General features: G+C 41.7%; 3 protein-coding genes across 4 annotated transcripts; all 3 read right to left on the reverse strand.

Moving 5' to 3' along the window:
• Positions 1–4,386: 4,386 nt before the first annotated feature.
• On the reverse strand, positions 4,387–6,611 carry rabif (RAB interacting factor). Its single transcript, XM_023804229.2, has 2 exons — positions 6,160–6,611; positions 4,387–5,508 (listed from the first exon to the last, which is right to left on the reverse strand). Exons 1-2 carry the CDS (start codon positions 6,310–6,312, stop codon positions 5,251–5,253), a joined length of 411 nt encoding a protein of 136 aa, XP_023659997.2. The 5' UTR covers positions 6,313–6,611; the 3' UTR covers positions 4,387–5,250.
• Positions 6,612–9,564: 2,953 nt separating this feature from the next.
• On the reverse strand, positions 9,565–18,397 carry adipor1a (adiponectin receptor 1a). The gene is made up of 8 exons (XM_023804226.2): positions 18,232–18,397; positions 17,113–17,324; positions 16,485–16,595; positions 16,117–16,288; positions 14,855–15,041; positions 13,645–13,832; positions 12,524–12,717; positions 9,565–12,266 (listed from the first exon to the last, which is right to left on the reverse strand). The coding sequence occupies exons 2-8, from the start codon at positions 17,257–17,259 to the stop codon at positions 12,138–12,140; spliced, it is 1,128 nt and encodes a 375-aa protein (XP_023659994.1). The 5' UTR covers positions 17,260–17,324; positions 18,232–18,397; the 3' UTR covers positions 9,565–12,137.
• Positions 18,398–19,207: 810 nt separating this feature from the next.
• cyb5r1 (cytochrome b5 reductase 1) lies at positions 19,208–26,743 on the reverse strand. 2 transcript variants are annotated; one of them, XM_023804227.2, is made up of 9 exons: positions 26,587–26,743; positions 25,021–25,170; positions 24,590–24,662; positions 24,126–24,232; positions 23,844–23,973; positions 23,080–23,163; positions 21,741–21,826; positions 21,183–21,282; positions 19,208–20,606 (listed from the first exon to the last, which is right to left on the reverse strand). In XM_023804227.2, exons 1-9 carry the CDS (start codon positions 26,599–26,601, stop codon positions 20,434–20,436), a joined length of 918 nt encoding a protein of 305 aa, XP_023659995.1. In that variant the 5' UTR covers positions 26,602–26,743; the 3' UTR covers positions 19,208–20,433. The 2 variants fall into 2 exon arrangements, with proteins under 2 accessions (XP_023659995.1, XP_023659996.1); XM_023804228.2 differs by lacking the exon at positions 26,587–26,743 and adding an exon at positions 25,685–26,516.
• Between the last annotated feature and the right edge of the window lie 541 nt (positions 26,744–27,284).

Below are 27,284 nucleotides of genomic sequence, written 5' to 3' on the forward strand. Positions count from 1 at the left end.
TGCGCCCTTGAACTTTGCCAGACGTTTAAAGCCGAGAAAAATAATCTAGGAACAAAACCCCCACAGTTCTGTTAAATTTTGTGCTAAATATTATGCTTGCACAAAACATCATGATGCAGTAATTCACTATTAGATAGGATAATTTTACACAAAATAACTTACTGGTTCAAAAACAAGTTCAGAATATACACTCACCTAAAGGATTATTAGGAACACCATACTAATACGGTGTTTGACTCCCTTTCGCCTTCAGAACTGCCTTAATTCTACGTGGCATTGATTCAACAAGGTGCTGAAAGCATTCTTTAGAAATGTTGGCCCATATTGATAGGATAGCATCTTGCAGTTGATGGAGATTTGTGGGATGCACATCCAGGGCACGAAGCTCCCGTTCCACCACATCCCAAAGATGCTCTATTGGGTTGAGATCTGGTGACTGTGGGGGCCATTTTAGTACAGTGAACTCATTGTCATGTTCAAGAAACCAATTTGAAATTATTCGAGCTTTGTGACATGGTGCATTATCCTGCTGGAAGTAGCCATCAGAGGATGGGTACATGGTGGTCATAAAGGGATGGACATGGTCAGAAACAATGCTCAGGTAGGCCGTGGCATTTAAACGATGCCCAATTGGCACTAAGGGGCCTAAAGTGTGCCAAGAAAACATCCCCCACACCATTATACCACCACCACCAGCCTGCACAGTGGTAACAAGGCATGATGGATCCCTGTTCTCATTCTGTTTACGCCAAATTCTGACTCTACCATTTGAATGTCCCAACAGAAATCGAGACTCATCAGACCAGGCAACATTTTTCCAGTCTTCAACTCTCCAATTTTGGTGAGCTCGTGCAAATTGTAGCCTCTTTTTCCTATTTGTAGTGGAGATGAGTGGTACCCGGTGGGGTCTTCTGCTGTTGTAGCCCATCAGGACTGCCGCATACTGGATGTTTTTCCCTTTGCACACCATTCTTTGTAAACCCTAGAAATGGTTGTGCGTGAAAATCCCAGTAACTGAGCAGATTGTGAAATACTCAGACCGGCCCGTCTGGCACCAACAACCATGCCATGCTCAAAATTGCTTAAATCACCTTTCTTTCCCATTCTGACATTCAGTTTGGAGTTCAGGAGATTGTCTTGACCAGGACCACACCCCTAAATGCATTATGTGATCAATTTAAAGTAGACGCATTCTTACGGACTCCGGTCATACGTACATATAACAGGCACACTTGAATTTGACCTGTATATATATGCATGAAAGGGGCTTTAATTTCGACCTGCCTCACCAAACTGCTATTCATGTAAAAGAAGTGAGCATCATTACATATTTTAACAGATAAGTCCCAACAGAGAAATTAGGAGGGAAGTGGTATTACGTTTTGTATGTTAAGTAGATATTTAATTGCTTGAAATAATTGAGCTAGCCATTAATTGAGTTTTTTGACCTGCTAGATCACAATGATTGCAAATGAAACACCAAGTAAAAATGTTACATCTGATGACTGCCCTTGCTTTCTTTGGCAATTTGTTTTATAAGGTTTCAGCATTTTCTGTGGCATCATTGTATTCCTTTATTTATTCAATTATTTTACAATACAGGGTGACATAGTTGCCCAGTGGGTGACAGTTAGGGGTTTGAATCCTGTACCTGGTGTATGTGCAGTTTGCATGTGTTCAATAAGTTGCGTGGATTTCCTTCCACTGTCTAGAAACATAAATTGCTCATAGTTTTTGAATGTGTGCATGTGTTTGTCCTCTGATGGACTGGCATTCTTCTCCTGCCAGCTCCTGTTGAATTGAAGAAACTATTTAAATATTGTTTAGGCACTTCGATAAGGTTCCACCTATACCATAAAGCATTCCAGTGAGCAATTCAAGCTAAAGTGCCAAGAAAAAACATCTTATATTCAACACTTCCGGAAAGTACAACAAATTTGCAGTGTTTACTTAACTAAAAGTAAACTAAGCTACCAAAGTAGAAAATAAGCTATGAAATAACACAGAACTGGAATGAAAAAACTACAAAACATGTGACTTTTGTTTCAGTTGCTTGGTATCTTCATTTGGAATTCCATACTGCTGTTCCAAATGGCAAAATGACATCTTATGATATGGCCTTGTAACACAACGGTCGCCCTGGAGATGCTACTTTTTAAGATTCTGGAAACAGGTGCTTAACCTGAATTACTCCCATTAAAAATGTGTTAATTATTAGCAATGATAATACTTTCAAATAGCCACCTTCAAGTTATTCAGCTCTGATTTTCAGAATATCTACGATTTGCCTGCGTCATGCATGCTTCTTCCTCTTCTTTTTAAGAGAAAGTACCTAGTATATGACCACTAGACTACCAGACCATTAGCCCCATAACCTACATGATCCTAAATGGATGGGGTGTGGTAAAATTGTGAAATATTATGTAACTCTGATTCATGAGAAATAATTAGTGAGCAAAACTGGGGAACACTGTCAACAGAAAGGCCTGTTATTCTGGTTTTGGATTACAATGCAAACTGCTTATAATCCACAATTGTTTACTGTATGTCTACTGTGACTGTCATAAAACAATGTAAATAACTGAACATCATTTTAATACATCATCAGTGCTCCTGAAAGAACAGCAGGCCTGCATGTGATCTCTGTCTAATGCTGTGAAACACCATCCCATTATGTGGGTGGTGTTTTTCTGACTGCAGCATTGTATGGGTAATATGAAAATATAATAAATATAAAAAAACAACCTGGAACTGCTGTGAATCTAATTTCAAAGCATCAGTGTTTCTTAGTTAACAAAGTATGCACTCTGTTGATGCATAATCTTTTCATTCATGCAATTTGCTCACCTGTGAGCTTCCAGCTATGGAGTGAAGTGCTTCTGAGATCTCTTGGTACACCTGGGAAGCTGAAAGCAGGCGTCACATTTTGCCATATCCTTACATGGACATACACAGTGTGCAGAATTATTAGGCAAGTGTGTATTTTATTTGCATCTTCTCTTCCGAGCATTATTTTCAGTCCAGATGAATCTCTATGAACGAGCTGTTTAAAAATAGAGCCTGTTCAGTTTTTGGTCTGAGTACTTTCTGTTTGGAGAAAAACAGGATACTTTCTTGCGCAGAATTATTAAGCAAATTATGATCACTATTAAAATGGGCCGGAAAAGGAGCACAGAGCAGAAAGAACAAAATAGTAAAGTGCCAGTCAAAGGGATGCAAAATAATTGCTAAACCTTTAAAACGTGATTGCTGTACAATCAATTGTTTTGCAGCCAACAAAGAGGACAAAAAAAGTATATAGAGAAAAAGACACAAATTAACTGCCAATGATTTGTGTCAAATTCAAGGGGAGTCTTCCCAAAACCCTTTATAATTAAATGCCACCATTTTTCAAAACTGCAATCAGAATGGAATCTCTAAGTACTATGCGCTTTGTGACTGCTAAGGTTACAAAGGCTGAAACATTTCCTCCACCCAATAAGCCACACAAGTTAAAATATCATGAATGGGCACAGACACATCTCAAGACTGATGGTACAAAGAGTTTGTGGACAAATCCGATGAGAGTTACTCTTGAAGAAGCAGGTGGATGGGTCACTTTTTGTACACCTTCTAGAGCCAACAAGGTGGTGGAGGGATGGCGTGGGCTGTAGTTAGCAGTGATGAACTTGCCTGACCTTTCAGACTGCCAGATGGTATAAAAATTAACCACAAGATGTACTGTCAATTTCTAGAAGAAACCTTCTTCAAACACTGGCACAGGAAGAAGTCACGGCTTTTCAAAAAGGTTATGATATTCATGCAGGACAATGCCCCTTTGCATGCAACAAAGTACTCCATAGAATGGCTAAGGAAGGCTTGAAAGGTGATTGAATTATGACCAGGACCCCTACATTGCCTGGCTTAACCCCCTACTGGGCCTTACTAAAGTATCAGATATACCAAGGGGGGAAGCAGTACACTTCTCAGAGCAGCATCTCATGGGCAGTCCTAGCTGCCTCAGATAATATAGGACCGATTCAATGGACAAAAGACTCATGATGGTGATTAAGAAAGGTGGCTGTACAGGACATTAAACTTGGTAAAGGGGAGTGTATAGAATGACTGATAACGTATTATTCTTTATATGGACTGAATGGTCCATATAAACTAAATGGTTAAAATTATTTCTGCAGATGGTGGAGAAAATCCACTTAGGTTCTGTTTGCCTAATAATTGTGCACACTAAGTGCTTTTCTTGTAATGTAACATTTTCTCTCTAAATACATTTATTTGGAGTAAAAGACAACTTCCAAACTCATTTTTATTTTGCTAAAAATTATCTCCAGCAATAGTACTTGCCTAATAATTCTGCACACAGGGTTCATGCACACAAAGAAGCAAGACTTGTCATTTTTTTTAGTAAAGTTTAATTTGTTATTCCAGTGCAGATGGCATACACCTTATTGGGAATCCAGAGTTGGCAGTGATGGTGAATCTGCCAGAAAGCACTCAGTGAAGGGGAATGGAAACCACTGTCAGGCGGGTTGAGGGTCAGTGTGCGGCTGCATCATTACAACTGAAGACATAAACCCATCAGTATTCATTATAACTGTGTCAGTCCCACTGTTGTATCAGCAACAATGCAACATCACCAATGCCAAAGCAGGGTGCACTCTTTATCCTCTTCACAGAGCATCCTGGGAGAACATCTTCCTCTTGGAGGTGGTAATAATTTTCCCATATTCCTTTCTAGATTGCTTTGCGTAACAGACTACAAAGGCCAAAATAAGACTATTAGATTGATTTTGAAGAAGAGCACATAAACACGGAAGTTCTAGAATCTATTAGGAATTGTGTGAAGACTAACAATGTTGTCACTGACATTATACTAAAGCCTGAAGTACCTGTATCGTTTGAAATGATGGAAGGGCAGAAATGTTATGTTAATCAATTGTGTAAGGTTCGATTCTGAAATATTTTTGGAAAGAAAAAAACATGTCTCAAAATCAATACTTAAGAGTTACATAGATATTATTTTCTTCAGAACTAACACAGACCACCACCAGTCACTGAGCCAGTAAAAGGCGACTTGTGGTCACTGAGAGACTGAAGAGTAGGCCATTCCCATAATCACAACAGTAGTAGGTGAAAACCCTGTACAACAGTAGTCACAGTGGGAGGCTTTTAGGTGGCTGTAACACCGCTGACACTAACGCCCCCCCCCCCCCCCCCACAATGCAATGCTGTGGTCTGTCTGCCACAAAGTCATCAGGCATGGTTGACCCTCTCCAGTGCCACATAGAAGCTCTTCTTGTCATCCAGGCAGTGCCAGCCGATAGGCCCAATCTCACAGTCTGCACAGATCAGGTATTTGACCTTGCCCACATCTTTAGTGAATCCCACATTCTCAAAGGTGTACATGTCATCTACCAGCCAGTGCGCAGTCAGCGTTTCCCCATCCACACTGCCTTCCGTCAGGGCGATACTCTCTGACTCCGTCTTCTTCCGCATCGATGGTAGAAACAGCTGGGGAAGAAAAGTAGAAGATAATAATGTGAATATATATCCATATTCATGTCAGGAATATTACTTTAAAAGTATTTCACTAAAAAATTTAAATAACAGAATTGCTAGTAATCCATATATCTAAGGTACACTATCAGCATAATATCTTAAATTTTAGTCTCCAAATTACAAATGAGGGGGGGGAAATCATTTTGTACTTTCTGTGAATATAACTTTTGATATCTACTTTGAAACCCTACACATTTGTTTAACTGGTACAAGAATCATGTGACAGCACCGTAAAATTTCACCATAAGCCCAAATTAAATAATTCAATAAAGAAAAATATCACAATAATGAATATGCCATGGGGAGGTGTGACAGACAGGACATTCTGGAGAAATGCAGTATGTATAATCGTCAGGAACCTAAATCTACTTTACAGTACCTAATGATAATAATAATAATAATAATAACAACAATAATAATAATAAAGAAAAATGCTCGCCTATTTAATGCTTAACCCTTGGAAGGTTTCCAGTTGAGAGAGAGGCAGCATTATACACACATTATTACATCACCACAAAACAGAAGTGTGTGACTGGGGATAACCCAGTTGTAGCAAATAAATAATTGGTTGATGCAGCAAATAAATAATTGGTCGATACGCACCTCCTTTTCAGCAAACAGCGCCGTACCCGGACACAAGACTTTGGAACCACACCGCTGGCAAAGAACTGACTTCGTGTTTTTCCCATCTTCAGACACAAGCTGGGATCGGTCTGGACAAATCTCAGTAGGAGAAACTTGTTCAATTCCGTCCATACCTGCGTGTGTTATGATTTCAAGTGCGAATAAACACTGGTTTCAACCAAATTTGACTATCTACACCGAAACAACAGGCAGCTGTTTTCTCGAGCTGTATAGAGTCTGTGCCACAGCTGAATGAAGAAAACTCACAAAAGTTAACTGCTAGCTTACAAAGCAAACTTGCTATACCAGAGAGATTATATCAAAAACACAAACACCACGTGGCAGCAAATTCAGCTTATAATCATCCACAACTAGGGCTTTTCAATGGACGGAACTGTACAGTCTGAAGAGTCCTCCGCCGAGAAACAAACCACCCCGATTATTGGTTCCGTAAAATATGAGGCTTAATACCAGCATTACACAGCATTAATTTACTATATAGTATTTTATTACATATTCAGTTGTTAGTATATTATTTGTCATACAACCTACATACTATAAGTCGATCCCATTATTCGTAAAAGTTGGTTTTGTTTATAAAAGAGGGTAATTTCTGAATGAAACTGTGGCTATGATAAGATGGAAGATTATTGCCGTATGTCGTTTAAGATTTATTTATTTATTTGTTTGTTTGTTTTAACTTGTCGTGCCTCCATGTAGACCAGAAAATCATTCTGATACACGGCAAACTGCATTTTGTTTTTCTGGGACAATTATTGTCCATTGTGCAAGGCAGCAGCAAACGTAAACATACTGTTTTTGCCAAACGACAACATCGAAGTTGGGATCCAACAAAACCTATGCTCCTCTAGGATGTGCTTTGCGGCATTTCCTGTCACGTGGCTGGATCGTCGCCGTGATTACCATTGAGCTGCCGAAAGCATGCGTGAGAGAGCGGCTCCTGCACATTCTCCATAGAGAAAGGCTTTGTTGTTGTATATGGGCTTACACAGGCGGACTCCATAGCATAGGTTGTCGGCCCCTGGATCTCCACAATGGCCTGGTCCTTCAATGGCCAAACTGCCCACCGCTCAGCGGGGGCACTAGTTCCAGGATAATTATTCGTCACTCCGGTGGCTATTGATGCAAGAACGAGCAACACATTCAAACGATAAATCACCCTGGACAAAAAATAAACAAAACAATATTTTTTAAAAATAAAGTTCCTGAGTAGCATCAATGAGCTAAAAACTGCCGTAATGTGTTGCTGTGCCGCAGTACAAATGGATTGACAGTCCATGACTCCATGCGACCCCGAGTCCTTCCCCGGACTCTGAACAGGATAATAGGTTAGAAAATGGACGAATGGGAAATTAATTTAAATTAACTTAATTGTAAAAGCTTCTTTTAAAGAATTATGCTGCTGCTAATTGTGGTGCGAAACTCATTCATAAGCATTAAACCTATGTGTAATAAAAAAGTCTTTTCCCCATCTGTCTACTATGTGACTTGAAAATGTTGCATCAATAAAAATCTTTTTAAACCCACAGTCTTATACTGCTGAGTCACCTATATTGCGTTTCTATCCCCAGTGAAAAGATGATACACAGCACCTTTGTTTGTTATTGTTCTGTGGACCTTGTGTTAACCCTGGCTATTGTTTACAGATGTATGCGACTGCTGAGTAGCCGCATTGCTGTCTGGTTAATATATTAGACTTATCTCATGCGTAGTTACGTGCAAGATGGTAAAGGAGACTATACATGAAAATCTTTAGTTACAATTTTAGTTGATGTTCATTATATTTTAAATATATTAAGCATATTTAATAATTTGTTTCTGTTATATTCTAGCAGATATTTGCATGATCCTTATTTTTATTGTCATAGTGTATACGTGTAATCCATTTTAACCATCTGTTTGTATATAGTCTAATTGGATCTAGCCTTTCTGAAGTGGAATTCTCAAAGTCATGCTAAATCATGTGTATACCGTATTAACTGTAAACTGGCGGTATATATATATATCAATAACACTTAAAATATTATTTTTTTGCTACAGTTTGGTCGTAAAAAACAAAGGAATGTCAAATATTTTGGATTTCCGCATGCAATACGTTGTGAAATGGTAAGTCCTCAGAACAAATAATAATAATAATAATAATAATAATAATAAAAAAATTACTGTTTAACATGCCGTACGCCCATATCCAATATTGAAATATTTAAGATAAAAACTCAGGAAAATATACTATAGTAAGTGTTGTATGGAGCAGGGTAAAAGGTAAGGATGCCGTTAATTTACATACAGCACATACGCAGTTGTTTATTAAAATAAATGTAAATGAATGTACTTGCGCCCTCTAGTGCCCTGATAAAGACAAGGCTATGATCATTCCAATATGAACAGTTTGAACTACAAGCTGCCTACTGTTTTGATAGTCCCTGCCCACAAACGCTTGACTATAGGAAACAGTTTTTCGCTTTCGAAATTTATAACATTCATGTTTTGAAGCAATAGATTGGCATAGCTCTTCTTGCACGTGTTTTTAATTTTTGCAACGTTAATACATTTGAGATATATGTGTAGGAAATTAGAAAAAGTTATATACGTCACTTGTTAATTTATCAAGACTGAAACTGATGCAATTTTACACTACAGCAAAAATTAGGGGCAAAATCAGTCTAAGGGCATATACTATGATTGCAGGCTCTACTGGAAATTGCTGGTGGTTTTGTACTGGTGAACTAGTCTACTTTTCTTAGTGTGCCATCACATTTTGCCTTAGAGGTTTATATAGAAGCATCTTCAAAATGCAAACAAGATGATCAGTTTGATTCAATGGAAGCCATGGTGAGGCTGAATGACACAGTGATAATCCTCCAGTTGGAACACCACATACATCTGGGACTCCTATAAAAATGATCAACAAAGAGCAGGAGAATGACCTGGGCACTTACAAGGCTGCAACGTGAGAACAGGCTAGAAGTATTAAATTCCTTTGACTTCAATAAAAATTAACAGAGTAGACAATAACTTGAAAGGAATAGAGTTAAGAAAAGAAACAAAGGACCGTTGAAGACAGCAGTTTAAGCAAGAATTCAAGAACTCACTGTCAAAGTTAAAGGCTGGCTTTAAGAACTTTAAAACTTTTAAAACACTTTGGAATTTGGTGGTTTCCTAATAGGGTGTGCAAACTGATATAACCAAACAAGTAAGATAGTTTTAATGGTCTATTGTTCTTTGCAAGTCTTACGTAGACGTGGGTTAGAAACTGTATAACCACCTCTACCTATATTCAAGAACTCATTTCAAAACATTTCACAAAGTCTGCTGGTTCTAGTAAAAATGAGTACTTGCTGAATGTGACTCTAAATAAGAAAATGAGGTTTTAGCATAGTTTATTGTAACATTTTTCATTAAGATAAACAAAGCTTCTTGATAAATGCAAGAGGACACTGCAAATATAATTTAGTAACTGCATGGATATTTAGTGCTTCCGGCCCATCTGTAATCATAACTTGTAAAACTATTGCAAATGGCAATAAACAGAATTATTTGCTGCTTTGAAATAGGAATTATAAACAAAAATACATATCCAGTGATCCAGTTCAAAAATGACCTCATTTTTATACTCAATCCCAGATTCTACCCTTATCTTCCACTTTTTAATCATATTAAAACTAACCTTTTTAACATCAACTGTCTTTTTTTAATAGCCTAAGGCACAGGAATACTAAGGGACAAAATGTATCTGTGTGTAGCACTTCATATTAGACCTTACCAGATATTAGCTGCATTGTGCATTACTTTGTTATAGTTAATATCAATAAGTGAGCCATATTTCAAAATTAGTACCGAAATAGGCTGAGGACGGCACAGTACCAAAATGATTAGGGCATGATGGCTCTGACCAGGATAACCTGTAGGAATATGGATAATAATGAGGATCTTCACCAAGTATTATTAAATATTGTGTGTGCATTGGGAAAATATGGGAATGATAATTTCAGTGACACTGTCCCCCAAAGGCAAATACAGATACCTGTTCAATTCCACAGACATCGGATTTTACACGAAACCAAGGAAAAGGCGCCTTGTTGGAAACTTATTATACCCTGTGTGAAATTCTCTCTGTGGATTATGACTTTGGGAACACACTGATTTACACCTCGGACATTTCTCATGTTTTCTCATTCATTATTTCCCCCCTGTAAACTTCATTAATAAGTAACGTGAAGAGTTTTGCATAAGCGCTTATAAAGAAGGTCTTGTTTCCACTGTGGCACATTCCCCTGCATTGTGGTAATTTAGCCAGGCTAAATCTCTTTTTAGATAGCCCTTTCTCCTCCCTTCTAACATTACTTTTATTTTTCAAAATCGTTCAAAACCCAGCTAATCCCTTTTCCAAATAAGCTATGTAGGGGCTTCCTCACATCATACAACCTGGATTCCTTCTACTGCTAAGCAGAGGTGTAAAGTTAAGGTTTAGAAAGTACAAATATTTACAAAGATTCACATTCACAGTGAACTCAACTGGTTGGTTGAAACAAAATCTTGGTCTGGATTTGTACTTTCTGAACCTGAACTTCCCATCTCTGCTATGGAGTCTACAGGGAGTTTACAGGTGCCTTGTTTACTCTAAATACCCCAGTTAGACACCTCGACCCACCCATTAGCAGAGCTAAATTTGGCTTTCATTTTGTTTGTGGGAACTCCACTCAATTAAAATCAAAATAATTAAACCGTTAATTTTACATGCCCCCAGAGAACTAACACAACCTCTTTGATATGATTTACCATACCCAAGTGCTTCTTTCACAACCTTTGAATCCCTGACCTTTAATCTGAAACATCACATCAAGTGCAATTACAATTAATTATAATTACAGCTCTGACCCATCTACACACAAACTGTGAGGTTATGACCACCAAGAGATCGTCAGTTTCACGCCCCAGAAATGGATCGACAGACCATGGCTGCTAAGTCTAGCTACTGTTGTAATTGTGGTCTGTATTTTATTAGTTATCTGTCTATTATTTGTAGAAGCAAGATTATAAAGGGTTTGAAAAGTACACTTAACACCAGATGGTACAGGAGTAATGGAAGATGACAACATAAATGAGCTTGTACCATTAACAAATACACCTTAGTGACTGGATATGATGCAACAAGAATTGAATGCTTAGAATGTGCATGACATTTTAATGAAGCGGCAAACTGCAGACTGTAAGGCATGCAATGGGCTGCGCTGAAAATATTATACCTGCCAGCTAAACATCTCCTCTAATTCCAAAAGTCAGAAAACTAGGGAAATTATGAGTCATGGGATCCAGAGTGTGGACCGAGAGCAAAACCTGAGGTCTAAGCCTAAGTGGTTTGCCTTGTAAAGTGTCCCCCACTACCACCAATGACATTGTTTCAGGATAGTGTTACATCCCTTCTGCTGTGGGGCTTATGCCAGGGGTGGCCAATCTTATCCAGAAAGGGCCGTTGTGTATGCAGGTCTTTGCTGCAACTCCCTAATTAGATTACTAATTAGAGGACTGATTGGCTGAAGAGTCCTCACACCTGGGTTTGATCAGCTGACTTAAAGGTTATCCCAAAAACCCACATTCACATTGGCCCTTTGCGGATAAGACTGGCCACCCCTAGCTAATGCTAAGCTCACTGGCCTTATTTCAAGTCAGCAGAGGTCCCCAGTGAGCTATAACTGCAAAACTATGCTAAATTGAAAGGAAGAGGCATAACCAGTGCTGCAATAGGTACTGCCTGTCACTTGTGTGAAAAGACCGACATGACAGAATGCAGGGGCAGGCGGAGCAGCAGCGTCTCGGTGTCGACCTGGTGATCATGTGGTTCCACTGGCACCTTGGGGTGGTCTGAGAGCCGTGATGGACAGGCACAGGTGTGCGTGGAGAGCAGGAGTGAGGGGGTTTGGAGGAGGGCTGCATTATTAGAGCAAGGTGTCATCAGTACAGCCCCCCTCCAGCCCGTAGCGGAATTCCTGCAGATTGGACACGCCGTAGAAGTGGATGAAGGCAGCCGCTACCACGAGCACGTGGAAGATCTGGTGCGACTGGAACTGGAGGGGTTAAAGTAGATAACGGAAAAAAGTGATTTGCGTTTATACATCTACACACACAATCACGGTCAGGATGGTATTGTGAATTCAGGCTCCTTACTAAAAAAAACCTGAAATACCAAAATATTGAGATTCATTCACCATCCAGCACTGGCTTCTCAAATCAGAAGTTGATTACAGTCATGCCTGCAAGGACCCACGGTGCACCGGGGGAGCTACAACTGCTGCAGCATAGGAGAACGCAGAGCTGAGCTTACCCAGATGTCACACTTTCCTGGGAAATAGCGCTCTGGTATCCGTGCGGCATACAGGCCAGCGCCCGTGATGTAGAGGGCACCCATCAAGTAGAACCAGCCCATCTGGCCAACCGTAGTGGCCTTCACGAAGCCCTCCGCAACGGTGAAGTGCATTGTGGGTACGATGCCGCTCAAGCCTAAGCCCATGAACACGCCTGCAAGAGTCAAAGAGGCAGAAAGCATTTGGTAATTAGCCACTTCCCTGGGGTGTGTGTGACTTCAGCATCATTGTAATCTTCCATCATCATCATCATCATTATGCTCATAGTGTTGTGACACCAACAACTTGTTTATCTTTCAAATTCACCTCCACAATGGGCCATCCATTTTCTGAAACTGCTTGTCCTATTCAAGGTCATGGGGGGTACGGAGTCTACCCCAGAGGTTACGGGCGCAAGGCGGGGAACAACCAGGCATGGGGCACCGACCCATTGCAGGGCATATTCACACACCGTCCACTCACATATGCACTCCTACGGACAGTTTGGCAACTCCAATTAGCCTCAGCATGTTTTTGGACTGTGGGGGGAATCCGGAGCACCCAGAGGAAACCCCACGATGACACGGGGAGAACATGCCAACTCCACACACATGGAATCCCTGTGGAGGCTCCAACCCAGGTCCCAGAGGTGTGAGGTGACAGTACTAACCACCATCATGAATCAAATCCATCTATCCATCCATCCATTTTCTGTAACCACTTACCCTATGCAGGGGGTATCCTGGAGGCTACGGGCTCAAGGCAGGGCTCACACTGTGGCCAGGGCTCCAACCCATCACAGGGCACACTCACACACCATTCACTCACACACCATTCAGTCACACACCATTCACTCACACACCATTCACTCATACCTGCATACCTCTGGGCAATTTGGCAACTCCAATTAACCTCAGCACGTTTTTCGACTGCAGGGGGAAACTGGAGTTATTACAAGAATGCTAATATTTACTGGATTGCTTCCTAGAATGTATGGGTGAGCCATGCTACTTTGTGCTCCCCCCCGGCCTCCCCGCGACCCCCCCTGACTGCAATGTGTCCCCACTGCCAGACCAAGGGCAGCTGCACAGTGACAACACACCTGCTCTGGTAGGGCGGTGGCGGGGCGTGGAAAAGCGGTCCCACTGGGCCACGATGATAGCGGCAATGCCCAGCACGCACACAATGGAGAGGTAGATGAGACGGGGCTGCGGGGAGCAGTAGAAAGAATAGTAGAGCCAGGGCACAAAGGAGCCCATGATGAGGAGTGCGATTCCCGAGTAGTCCAGCCTGGGAAAACAGAGGGCCAGTAACATTACCAAAGAAATGTAACAGCATAATGTAAATAAGGTCCACCTCTGTCATCCATCCATCCACCCATCTCTCAGGGTTCTCACTCCTCCTGGAAAATAGTCAACCAATTTCCCAGTCATGGAAAACACATGAAAACTGAGTGAAAAAGTAACATATCCTAGAAAATCTACCAGAAAATACAAATGAATAATATTGCCATATGAAGTTTTGGCAATACCATTTGTTTGCTGAAATTTCCCAGAAAAATGGTTAACAATTTTCCAGGTGTTTCAGGATGAGTGGGAATCATCTCTATCCGCTAACCACTCATCCTTGTCAGGGTTGCAAAGTATCCTGGAGCCTATCCCAGAATGCATAGGGGAACACTCTGGACTCTGATTGGTACTCCAGTCCATCACTGGGCGCATACACGCACACGCAACCATACACTACGGGCAATTTAGAATTGCTGGTTGCCTAACTGCATGTCTTTGGTATGTGGGAGGGAAGTGGAGTGCAAAGAGGAAACAACCCAACCCTGGTGAGTCACTGTGCCGTTCCTTATAAGCATGTGGAAAATCCCATTTAAATGTAGTACAGAACAAAAACCTTATACACAGATAATACTTATACACTTAATAACCCTCAATCACTAGTAATGCTCTGTGATTCCACATTGTGGGAGTGATGGTGAGATGGGAACAAAATGTGCATTAGGTTCCATGGCAAATGAAAACGAACAGTATTGCAGAGCAGATCACCGTTATGTGTGAATCCCGAACCACAAACATTATGCATTTTATCGCTGGCTTCAGGGAAATTATTCACACTCATGTGCTGTTTAATCCTCACATTTTATAGCATGAGTATGTTATTGTCATTGAATTGTTTGTGGGTATCGTAAGGAATGTGCTCAGATTGCAGACAAACAAACTTAAGGCTGAGGTATTCACTCATTTATTCAAGGTGAACAGCTTAAAGAGGGGACTGGAAAGGTGTTGGTGCTGGTGGGGACTCACTTGGAGAAGGTGCGGGACACTTTCTCGGAGTGGCAGTACACGGTGTGGAAGAGCCAGGAGAAGCTGAGACAGAGCACAGCCCCCAGGAAAAACATGCCGAATACCACCTTCTCCTGCAGGGGGGCCAAGAAGTACATGCTAGGACGTAGCATGGTGAGTGTGCCCAGGCACAGGAACAGGATGAGCCCTGTGGAGACAGTGCCAGACACACATGTCACCCCCAGTGGTCCCACTAAATGCCTCCAAGGATTAAGGTATGCAGTCATCCAGGCTTTCCACTGATGACTTATGTGGCAGGTTTCTAGAGGCGCTTTCCCACCGCAGAGACTTTTTTCCAGGAACCAGAACCTTTTCTAGGAACCATCAACCACCAAGAGAAGGTACCTTCTGCTGAACTGGGAACTACTGAGGCTTACACTGAAAAACTTCGCTGATTGCAGCGGTAACATGGAACTTACACAGAAGTGCAGGGAAAAAAACTAAGAAGTAGTGGAGCAAAAGTGTAGCAGATGGAATCATTTTTGTATGTTGGTTACAGTAAATGCATTACTGAATACATTTTTTGCTTGCGTCTCCATATTTCTGTGTTTGAAAATTATTCTAATATCGCTAGTGTCAGTCGTGAAACTTGCCATTGATTATTAGCAGAATAACATGAAATCATTTTTATTCTGTTGAAATCAAGTGATTGATCTGCTGGCCAGATTTAATAATAAATTATAAACATGTTGCAGGCCATATAAATGAAACAAATGAAATGTGTCCTGTTTTGAACCAGTACAGGACAGGATTTGTTTTGACCGTGCAATCGATCTCTCCAATAGCTTACAAATGACTAACAAAATGACTTGTTCATTCCCCATCGTTTTGGGGTGGTGGTGCAGTTTCATGTGAAATTACCTGTGAAGTTTAACCTAGGAAAGCGACACGAGGAAGTGGCCAGGAGCTATAAATGTTCGTGGAACTTCCGTGAGAAAGCGCCTCAAGATGTATCCCTACTGTCAGAACCAAGATCAGCCAACTACAGTATTCCAAATAAAAAAAAAATAAAATAAAAAAAACATAATTCAATGAAATATTGGAGGGGTACTGCGGAAAAAAGCCATTTTTAGTTTTAGATCAATTTAAAATGTGTTTTGTCTAGGACAAATAAAATGTAGGTGCTGACAATGGAACACCTATGAATTTGACTGGAACAGGTGTGTGTCCGCATGTGTGTGAGGGTGACATTCCTACCACCATACCACGATCACCCCGCTCACCCAGCAGGTGTGTCCAGATGTTTCCCGTTTCTGTGTGTATTCTGAAGATGCTGCCAAAGCAGGCGCGGAAGGAGGGCATGGGCGGCCGATGGCCGTGCAGCAGGTAGTCATTATCCTTCAGCCACTCCGGAAGCACATGGTATGGGATGACCCGCCAGCGCCCCTCCCAGACCTGTCGCACAGGAAGGGCAGCATTATACACAAAGGAACTGGGCTGACCTGCTGTTCAGAGTCCCAGGAGAGTCAATAGTAGGTTATGCTGGATAAAAGCCTTTGACCAAACAAATAGGTAACATACAGACCTGTGCCATTATGAAGAGAATTTTTTTTATTGTCATTGTATATGTACAATAAAACTCCGTTCGTACCTTGTACACAAACTCCTCCATCTTCTCCATAGCATGGTGAGCCTGCAGAGGCAGGGTCATCACCCGCGCCCCTTCGTCCTCCTCCTCCTCCTCATCGAGAACCATGGGCCCCTGTGGGCACACAGCTTACTGAGGAACTCATATACTACATTGGACTTTGACAGACAGCAGTGTAGGATATTTTCCTGTATACTTACTACGCGACTGCTCACGATTTGTTTACATACTAGGGACACTGTCAAAGTCATAGTGGGTTACAGGTGGTGCCATGTTGGATCCTACAACAACCTCTCCTTGATTATCTGTGATCAGGGGCCTAGCTGGAAATTCTGGGGCCCCTGGGGCCACTTCAGGTGGCACTTTCAAACTGAGCGAGGGTCCAGGGGGTCCCCTCGGTAATTTTTGCTGAACGGCTCCTGAATAGAGTGCAGGTTTTGGGGCCCCTACAAAATGTTGGGCCCCGAATCTGCCGAAGCATCCACGCCCCTCCGGTGCCCCTCTCTGTGACTGAAGTCATAATTTCGATTGCTAATCATTTCCTTTTGTGTTTCAGGAGTAACAAATGAGATTGCTCCCTCTTGATCTGGACAGTCCTCTTTTTGAATTTCCAAACTCGGCCCAAACTCACCGCTGAGGCGACCCGTTTTGGAGCTGCAGGTTGCCCTGGTCCCTCCAGCAGGGGCCCCAGCTCAGTCAGTTCCAAATCATCCTGGATGCAGCGCTCCTTTGATATAGGGCAATCCACATTGCTGGCCGACCCGTTGCGGACAGACATGGAGAACGAACACCCCACCGCCTTGTCACACTCCAGGCCTGGCACCGAGGAAGGTGCACTCTCCACTATGGGCACACACAAGAGCACAGTAACCTGACAATAAGCTCACAGTCCCAGGTGAGCACATTACCTGCAGGAACACCACCATGCTGTAAACAACATACCTTGAGCATGCCCCAGTTTCCAAAAGGAAAAGTAATACATATAAATAACAATTTCTCAAGAACAAGCCTTCATATTCTTCCAAAATTAACACACTTGAGTCAATCTCAGATAACACATATCCACATTCACAGACGATAATTACTCGAAAGAAACAACTCATTATAGTTAATCATGTGTGGAATGCTTCATTCTTCATGACGAACATTTTTATATTCAAGCAATGGTATTAACATTTTCTTCGGGAAGAAACAGGGGACACCTACAGTAATTTATTCTAGGACTTTTCTCACAGAGATGTCAAACGATTCTACGTTTCAGCCAATTACTCCAGCATAACCCTCAACAAAATGTTTAGAATTGTATTACGCCAATATAACACCGTTATTTGTTTGATTAACATATATTGAATCTACGACTTTTGCGATTAGTAGTTAAATCGCCAGCTATAACTAGCTTCCATTAAAGATGAATAACCGCGGCACGCGCGCCTAAGCCACATTACACAGTGCTGGTTACAATTAGCAATTACAGTACCTCTATGCTTCCCCGAACTAACCTCTCCGCCCTTACTAACTTTAACTAATGCGCGAGGTCACTTGGCAGCTGAGATCAGCTTATATTTAGCAAAACCTTTGTTTTAATCGCGGTCACAATTCGGCAGATCGGTTTGCAACTTAAGAACAACAGACCGATCACTCTGGCTTTGGGGTTACAAACGCCGTATGCATTCACAACAAACCCCGGCAACAATGCCCGCCCACATCCAAAAATCTCACTCTGGGCGTCTGAAATTCGATTAAACTCTACCTGTGTGTATTCGTCCGAGTTATCACCCAGCACCGGTTAACGGTCAGCAAGTCCCCGACTCCGGCAGGCAACAAAAACAGGTCTGCGTGCGGAGCGAATGTAATGTACTTTCATATGGCTTTACGCAGTCTCATCACTCGTGGCTCAGTAGCTCCCCCTGCTGGATGCGGGGGAGCGCAGCGTAATACAGCGGGTTGCTTGTGAGGTGCCTGGCGCCCCCGGATAATTCTCGCGAAACAAAAGCAGCAGAATCACTTGCGAGTTCATACTAAGACTAAGCTATGTCGACGCAGAGGCTTCAGATATATCTATTATGCAAAAATATTTAAAGATCGTTTTTAAGTGAAGCAATGGAAGGATTATGAGAATAGTAATATGGCACAACACTGCACATACGATTATAGATTTAATTTGAAAAGCAGAAACAAATGATGTAGTGGCGATATCTTTAGACTGCGTTTAACTCCAATTTATAGAGCCGTAAGAGCTCTTTTATCGATTAACTTCGAGGCTACTGAAATTCAATAATGGTAAATTTTATAATACGTTGACATGTCAAAGATGCACAACACACTTTATCGCACACAGAAATAAGCAGGGCTCCAGCGCATAAAAATAGACCCAGGGCACATTACGTTTCTCCTGCTAAATTTTATATGGTAACTGCATTCCGGAAACTGTATGACCCTTGATGAATAATTGGACACGTGCAGATCAATGGCTCCAGCCTTGGAGAATGCCAGTAGTTTCATCCCCAGTGCTTTGCAATGATGCGTTTCATTTCTACTTTAGAGGAGAGTATTTCTGTCTCCATGGAAACTGTCATTACTCTCCATGATTCTTTCATCCTCATACTTCAAGCCAGAAAACAGTAATACAAGCTCTGTGAATCCAAAAATAAACTCATCACCACCTTCTCCCTATGTACCCTCTTGCACTGCTCATTGTTTTCTTACACGTTTAATAAAATGACAACTTTAAAAGTAGCAAGTTTAATGATGAATATTCTGCAATACATTTTGGAACTTGAAGGTTTGAAAAACCAAGACATACAAAGATATTCGTGTAGTCTTCACACCCCAGAAGTCCCACAGAGTCACAGTTGTCATCTGATTGGATGTCAGCATATGGTCATACGGAAAAATCACTGGGCAGTTTCAGGTGCAGATAATTCAGAGGCGGGGCCAATTTTCTCACTGCATCTCACATTAACAAAAGCAAACTTTCAACCGAAAGTGGGAAAACCGAACAAAGTCTGCAGCCCTCCTACAGGGTAACTGTATGTTGCCAGCATTATCTAAGAAGCCAAAACAGAAAATTGACAGTGCGGCAATTAATTTTCATGAAACACCTCCAAGATGGATATGTTATTTTAAAAATAACTTCTACAAATGTGTTATTTTCAGGGATGCACATAAAAAGGCACAAGTACGCCTTCACCTTTAAAAACGCTATGTTCGAAAATCGATTGAGGTAACTGCATAAATGCCTACTTTTTCAGGTGTATTTGTGCTGACAAAATATAATGCATTTTTATCTTTATATGCCAACTACTTCATTTACGGTATAAAGGTTACAATGCAAGGTATTTTCTTGTCATAGCAGCGCAACTGCACACAAAGCATGCATTTTAGCTTTTACAAACAATCGATTGTCACACGCATACTTTTTAAAGGTGAATGCGTACCAGTTATGTGAATCCCTGGTTATTTCCCTCAAACTGAAGGGATGCTATTTCACATTACACACAGAAACACATGCATCAAGGCACATTACATAGTTTAAAGCACTTGCCACTTGGGACAGTCTTGCTCTATCTCAATGAGGCCTTGTGCAAATGCCACAAGGTGCGTAACGAAAGCATCAGGTTTCCCTGTATTGTTAGCATAAATCCACCATCATTATTTCTATATCACTTTTTTGAATGCAAGTTTCAAATCTCTAATTTAGCAAGACGCCCCAGGTTGAGGATACAGAAACAAAGCTTATGCCTGCCAAACATTACAGCTCTGACTACACCTGCGAAAGAGACTGCCATTAAAGCATTTTAAAACAAAATACCATATTTCAAGACTCTTTTTACTAATGTTTTAATTCATTGTGCAATTAGATATGATACAAGGCCTATTCTGAGCAGCTAAGTGCATGTGGGCGACGCCCACTTCTTTGGGTTCAAATCGAGACGCAGCTCAGGACTGCGGGCTAGTAGATGAAGCGCTGACTCTGCCGGAAGCCCAGCTTGTCCAGGTTGGGGTTGCAGGCAAACTGGATCATGGGTGGTGGGCCGCAGATCAGAACCATGTTGTCATCGTCAGCTTCAGGCAGGTGCTCCCGGATCATGTCGGCGCTGACAAAACCCTGGCTGTACTCCCAGTCTGTAGGTGTGCGCACACACACACACACGACAAATCAGGCAACTCGTGTGCAACAAGAAAAGCACATAGCTTACACTACCATAACATATTACCAGTGCTTCTTCATTCTTGTATCGTTCTCTTGAAATGAGTTGAACTAATTCCTAAATTCTTCCTGCTATGTTAAGGAACGTCTACTGTTTCTCCACTACCTCAACTCATCACCTCAACACCATATTATTATGTTATGTTATGTCTTGTTTATCGCACTTTTGTTGTTGCTCTTGTTTGCACATTCGCACGTGCACTTTATTCTATGTTGTAAAATTATGTTGCCAATCTGTCTTGTCTCTGCTAGCCAGCTAACTAGGCCTCTTAGTTAGCTAGTTTTAGTTTTTCTGTTAGTTTATGTTGTAAATCTATGTTGCATGTAGCACCTTGGTCCTGGAGGAACGTTGTTTCGTTTCACTGTGTACTACCTGTATATGGTTGAAGTGACAATAAAGCCTACTTGACTTGACTTGACTTGACTTGAACTACAGCACTTGACCCGCTACAGACGCTCCCCCCACTGCACCCCAATTATCTGGCACCTACCATCGCGGGCTTTGTCCACGGTGAACCACAGCTTGAAGCGGTCTGGGTACCTGGCCTGGATTTCCTCCAGCTCGTCTTTGAGGAGGATGTCTCTCTCCGTCTGCCACATACAGAGTGCACGTGCTAACCATCTCAAAAACACATTTCACAAAGCGTACAGCATGACCCATCACTGGCAGCGGTGCTCATTTTTACACCGTCATCAACATCCTGTTATTTCATCATTAACATCTTTAGATATGCGAGTCCGTATCAATTGCTCAGATAAACCTGTGGTCACAATTTAAACAACAAGAGAACTAATCAGATACAAAGGCATATATTTTTTTTAGGAAAATCAAAAACCATGACGTCAATCACACACAGTTCAGCATCCATTGGAAAAAATTTTCTAGTCCTATCACCGTTTCTGAGAAGATGCTCAATCAACTCAATACGGTGTACTCAATTACACATCTGGATATTTTGCTGTAGCAATTCTTAAAGGCCATACAAGCAGCAAGAGGATAAAGGAAGCGCCTTTAATGGAAATCGACCTGCCTGGTCAGAGTAACCCACCTGGTTGGCAAACAGCAGGCTGCAGGTAGTCTGGTCAGTGGGGTCCTTCATAATCGCCCGTACCAGCTGCAGCACAGGGGTGATACCTTCAGGCAGAAACAGACGATGAGCGCCATTATATGCTAGATCTCATTAAGCTGCGATATACACACAGAAGTAGTTCAGGTACAGGGAGCCATCTGGTGGTAAGAATTTGCCATTTCAATCACTTCCCTCCTGGTCCAGCCTCAGTGTCTGGTTGCTGCCATGTAATTCAGATATGAGCGCCACAGCTGGTAAAACACAACTCTGACTAGCCGACTCAAGTTTGTAATTTTCTCAGTTTAAGAATAAATTGACGGTGCCTCAACATTAGCAAAAACTGACCAAGTTCAGCACAAAATCTTGAGTGCAACAAACGATTTGTCCGTGACTCACTGATGCTTGTTGTTCCTTTACTTTCATGCTTATTCAGAGAAAAAAAAAAAAAAGAACGGTAGTCAATTAACTGCTGAATGCCAAACATTCTGTGTCATCGTAAGGTCAAAGGAAACAGATTTGCAGCTGTGTGGAATCCACTGGCACTTAAACGTCGAATTCAGCTTCTCTGGTGGACTTCTGCAAATTCTAGACTGTCACTGTTTTCTATTTTAAGCCGGCTGTGACCGCAGTGTGGCTCACAATTTTTATCATGAGCAGCATAATGCAAGGGCAGTACAAAGGTTATTCGATTTCATGTCAGATTAGAACGCACTGGGTTTACTTTTTCAAAGCAGTGGGTCAAAAATGGGGTCCACAGTGTCAGAGAATGGAGATAATTGCTTCCGACATTTAAAATTTGATTTCAGTGAAATCTCACAACCATTCTAAGTTGAAGACAAACCACAATGTTACAAAAAAAAATCTGATTAAACGCATCCTAACTAGATATTCCTTGTAATGTTAAAAGGCAACAATGCATGTTTTCTTATTTAAAATGTCTGATATTTGTGGTATGTGAGGTAAGATACTGCCCTAAGGCTCCCAGTTGTCCATATCTATCTCAAACAGCTGCAGGACCAGGAGTAAGACTAAACTGCCCCTGGGATGAGTGAAGACCCAGGCTAGACATTTACGGCATTTAGTGGACGCTCTTATTACATTACATTTACAGAATTACATTTTCCTAAATTCAGGGACAGTCCCCCTGGAGCAAGTTGGGATTAAGGGTCTTGCTCAGGGGTCGTGCCAGAGATGGGACTCGAACAGGAGATCTCTTGGTCCAGAGGCAAGCATCCTAACCACTAGACCACCCACACCCACTACACTCCGCTGAGCACAGCAGTGATGCATTTCTGCATGGCAGTTAAGGGTACTGCACCTGTTCCCCCTGCAATCAGACCCAGAGATTTGACCACCTTCGTCTCTGCAGGAGACTTCTTGTCTGGCTGGATTGCAAACTCCCCTGTTGAGAAGAAATTCAAATAAAATAATAAATCATTCTATTTTTTCATGAATTGACACAAGCACACACAAAAAATACTAACAAAAACACTTGATTCATACAAAACCATCTTTAGCCATCAGGTAAACCTAATCAGTACTAGTTTAATATCACTGGGCTACAAATGTGCACGACCAGTTACAATAACACAAACTTGATATGATACTGATTCTGTAATGTTGGCTTACACAAGTTCTACAGAAATTAAGGCTGAGTGCATGTCAACATTTATACCACCTACTGCATGTGTCTTGGATAACAAATAGACAACTACAAACAAGAAACTGAAAGGATTGTAGCAGCAGTTAACAGAAGCACTCAACTGTGCAGCAAACTACAAACTGACACCTTTTTCCGCAGCACCCTGCATTTTCACACTTATGTGAGCAGGCTATTGAGGGAAACCCACATTTTAGTCAGAACTCTGCATTTATATCAAAGGTCTATAAGCTGATGAAAATGATACTGTGGCAGAGAAGCACTAGGTTCCTGTTCATCTGATACTGTAGCACAAAATGCTTGCGAGTACCAACAGATAATAGGAGACCCATACAAAATCAGACAGCAGAAATGTCGTCATGTTTCAAAATAGAATAAAAATACGGTAAGAGAAAAATGGAGACGATTAAATGGAATTAAACCTTGGCCCTTGTACTCCAGTAGTCCACCAGGTCCCCGGAAGTCCACCATCTCTCCCAGCTGCAGACTTTCCAAGTACTGGGACATCTTGCCACCCTCTGGGAACTTAGGGTTGATGTTCTTAAAATAGATCTGCGGAGGAATGCAGTCCAGTATCCTCAGAAGTCAATGATGACATCACAACCCTCTGGTGACACTAGAATCTCACACGAAAGTACAAAGAAACATTAATCAAGAGTCTATCATCAATGAAAGAGGCAGAGATCGCAATGATGAGCCATTACCTTCACTACAAGGTCCACAAATCCCTTGTCGTCATCGCTGGATACTGGCGTGTATGGACGCACCACAAGATTCCCATCTATGCGGGCTGAAAGGTACACGTGCTTCCCTAAGGGAAAGAGGAATATTTTCTTGACCCAAGGTAATTCCCAGTGTCATTTCACAAAATATTAAGCACAGGTACACTTAACATTTATTTCCATTCATTCTTTTAGCAGATACTATTGTCTAATGGGACATACAAGTGAGGCAGATTATATATAACAAGCATCCAGTTTTCAAGGAGTTCTGGAAGGGTGAGGAAGGTTCCAGAGTGACCAGTAACAAGTGTACAACGTCTACTTGATGTGCAATATAGCACCATAGTCAACTTATGGTCAAACAATGTTAAAAGATGTTCTTCACTGGCAACTAAAAAGCCAACGACATGGAATTTGGAGGAAAAATTGAGGAAAAGGGAACGCACCAACAGGAAGGCCCAGAACATGCTCCAGGGAGGGAAGGGCGAAGCGGAACCGTCGGGTGTCATGACTGATTGTCTGTGGGAGTATCCCAGGAACAAGGAGGGTTGTGGAAGAACAGCGTCATTACACAGCACTACTAGGAAAGCAGACCGATAAAATGAAAAGGCACTAATGTTACAGGTTTTACACTACTTTCCCAGCTGGTTGTTCAGATTATCATCTAGCAATCAGATTAATTTCTTCATAAAGTATAAACAATTCAAGAATAGCCAAATGTAGGTTTACACATTGTCTTCACTTCTGCTTTAAATCGGGGTCAGAGGGGGATGATGCAGCCAAACAGGTGTGACAACCTTGGATTTAACAGAACAATTTCATATTTGTAGGAATATGTCCTGCATAAACCTTACCACCCAGGCGTGTTATATAGTACCTCTTTGTCGATGAGCTTCAAGGCGTATTTAATGGCGGGATCAAGCAGTGTGATCAGCTTGGTTTTCTTCCTTTTCATAACATAAGCACCCAGGGCAAGACCCACAGTGGAGACCAGGACAGCTCCCACCGCAATGAACACCGAGGTTGTCTGCACAAAAAAAGCGGGGGGGGGGGACCAAAACAGGGCATAATAATAATTGATACTTTATTAATCCCCCTGGGGAAATTGTCTTTATACCTCCCACAACTTGGTCTTTGAAGAGTAAACTGTCCATGAAGAGCAGCCGCCCGTAGTAGCACCCAGAGAGCTGGGGGCTAGGGGCCTTGCTCAAGGACCTGCTAAGGCTGGGTTTGAACCGCCAACCTTCTGATGACAGGCACAGGCTTAGCCCACTGAGCCATACGCTGCCCCGTGACGCCAAACGTAGATAATTAAAGCTGCAATCCAACACAGGCGTGACTCGGCGTGGATGAAAGCATGTTAGAAAGTTTAAGTCAGAGGCCATTTTCCCAGAGCTAATCTCAGGTAAAAGCCTGTTCACTTGAAAAGAAAAAAACATTTACATAAAGTTGATAAATTGTGGCTGCCCCAAGTCCAAATAATTCAGATGTTAAACTGCCTATATTTGGTAAGGGCGCAGCCCGTTTGCCGGATGACTCACCATCCTGCAGCTCCTCTGGCCCAGCCCCAGCCTTTTTCCCCTTTCCCTGCCGCAGAAACAGCTTAGTGCCCAGCCCCTACATTTCCTAGCAGCTCCTAGCTCCGCACCCAGAAGTCAGTTTCCCTATTCATAAGCATCAACCTCTCGTCTAACCATCCCAGCAAATTACAGAGCGCCACAAAAAGCCCACCAAAAGTTAACCTAGTAATGCATATATTCTTATACTCAACAGACTTGTCTGTACATGATCATGGCTATTCTGGTTTACAGAAAACTTTACAGGAATGTGTTATGCACACGATCCTAACCCTTTTTCTGCCATGCATAAAAACCTGTCTTGTTCTGCTTGCCGACAAATACTCTGAGACCAGAGTGTGAGACAGCAGAACTGCAACTGCATGTTTTTATATGCAGCTACGATTCCTGAGTTAATTACAGCTCCAAAATCCTGCAACGGGAGGCTACGCCTTGTGCAGGAGCGCACCATCAGTACTTCAAACAATGTTTTTACGGCACAGAATCCTTACATTTATATGGCTGAAATGACTAATTCAATTACACTTGACCGTCGTATCCAACAAGCTAACAGCGATTAGATAGCGGCTGCATTTTAAGAAGACGCTAAAAAGCTTAACTGCAGAGTTAAACGGGTAGTTAGCATATATGAAATTTAACCTAAAACTCTCTAATTTACAGACAACTAACAACTCCTTATCTTCAGTACAATATCGTTTAATCAGCATTCATAGCGGATATTTAGCTTTCAGAGTCGCATACAGAAATGGCACTTTAACCAACAAACCATGACCTTTTTTCAAATTTAGAAACCGGTTCAGCCGCACTTTCATCGTCGAAGTCCCATCCCTCCCTTTTCAATTTGGAAAGCATTAAATAACACTCACCGTGGGGTATATCATGGTGCACTACAGTATGCCTTTATTTTTATTTTTTTAAGGAGAAGGAAGAAAACCAGCTGAGATGACGGAGCTACTGATCATGTCAGAGCAACCAACGTATTTATGCAGAACCACAACTCGCCGAGGGAGCAGCGCAGCAGACAGCGCCCCTTGGCGGCCTTTCTATGTGCGAGAGACGCCGTTTTAGCAAAGGGCCGAGGCCATCAGCGGTAAGGTGGAGGTTTATTATTCCGTTCCGCCATCTACCAAATTTTTTAGCAACCTATGGACAATAATGAAACACTCAAATTAATCGGGGCAAAATCTGGTTACAGTTGTAATCAATCAGTTTTATCCAAGGATATAATAAAAACATTAAATCTCGATCAGAGAATCCTTAAACGGAATTCCCTCCTGGTAATCCAATTTTAACTTTGAATCATGCCATATGTACGTCCATGTAGGCTACCGATCTTTCAGCTGCTTACGATGGACAAAATCGTGTTGAGGCCCAAGCAGCTTGGGACAATTCGCGATTCCAGTCATCACAGTATATATGCACTTGCATACTTATACAGCCAGTCATACACTACATACAATTTAGACTCCATTTAGCATAATTTATTTAGATTTGGCCAGGAAACCCAGTTAATACATTCTTATATAACGTACACTAAAATAGTACTTTCTGCAATTAAGATTAT

Source organism: Paramormyrops kingsleyae, chromosome 8, assembly GCF_048594095.1.
Source record: "Paramormyrops kingsleyae isolate MSU_618 chromosome 8, PKINGS_0.4, whole genome shotgun sequence".
NCBI lineage: Eukaryota > Metazoa > Chordata > Actinopteri > Osteoglossiformes > Mormyridae > Paramormyrops > Paramormyrops kingsleyae.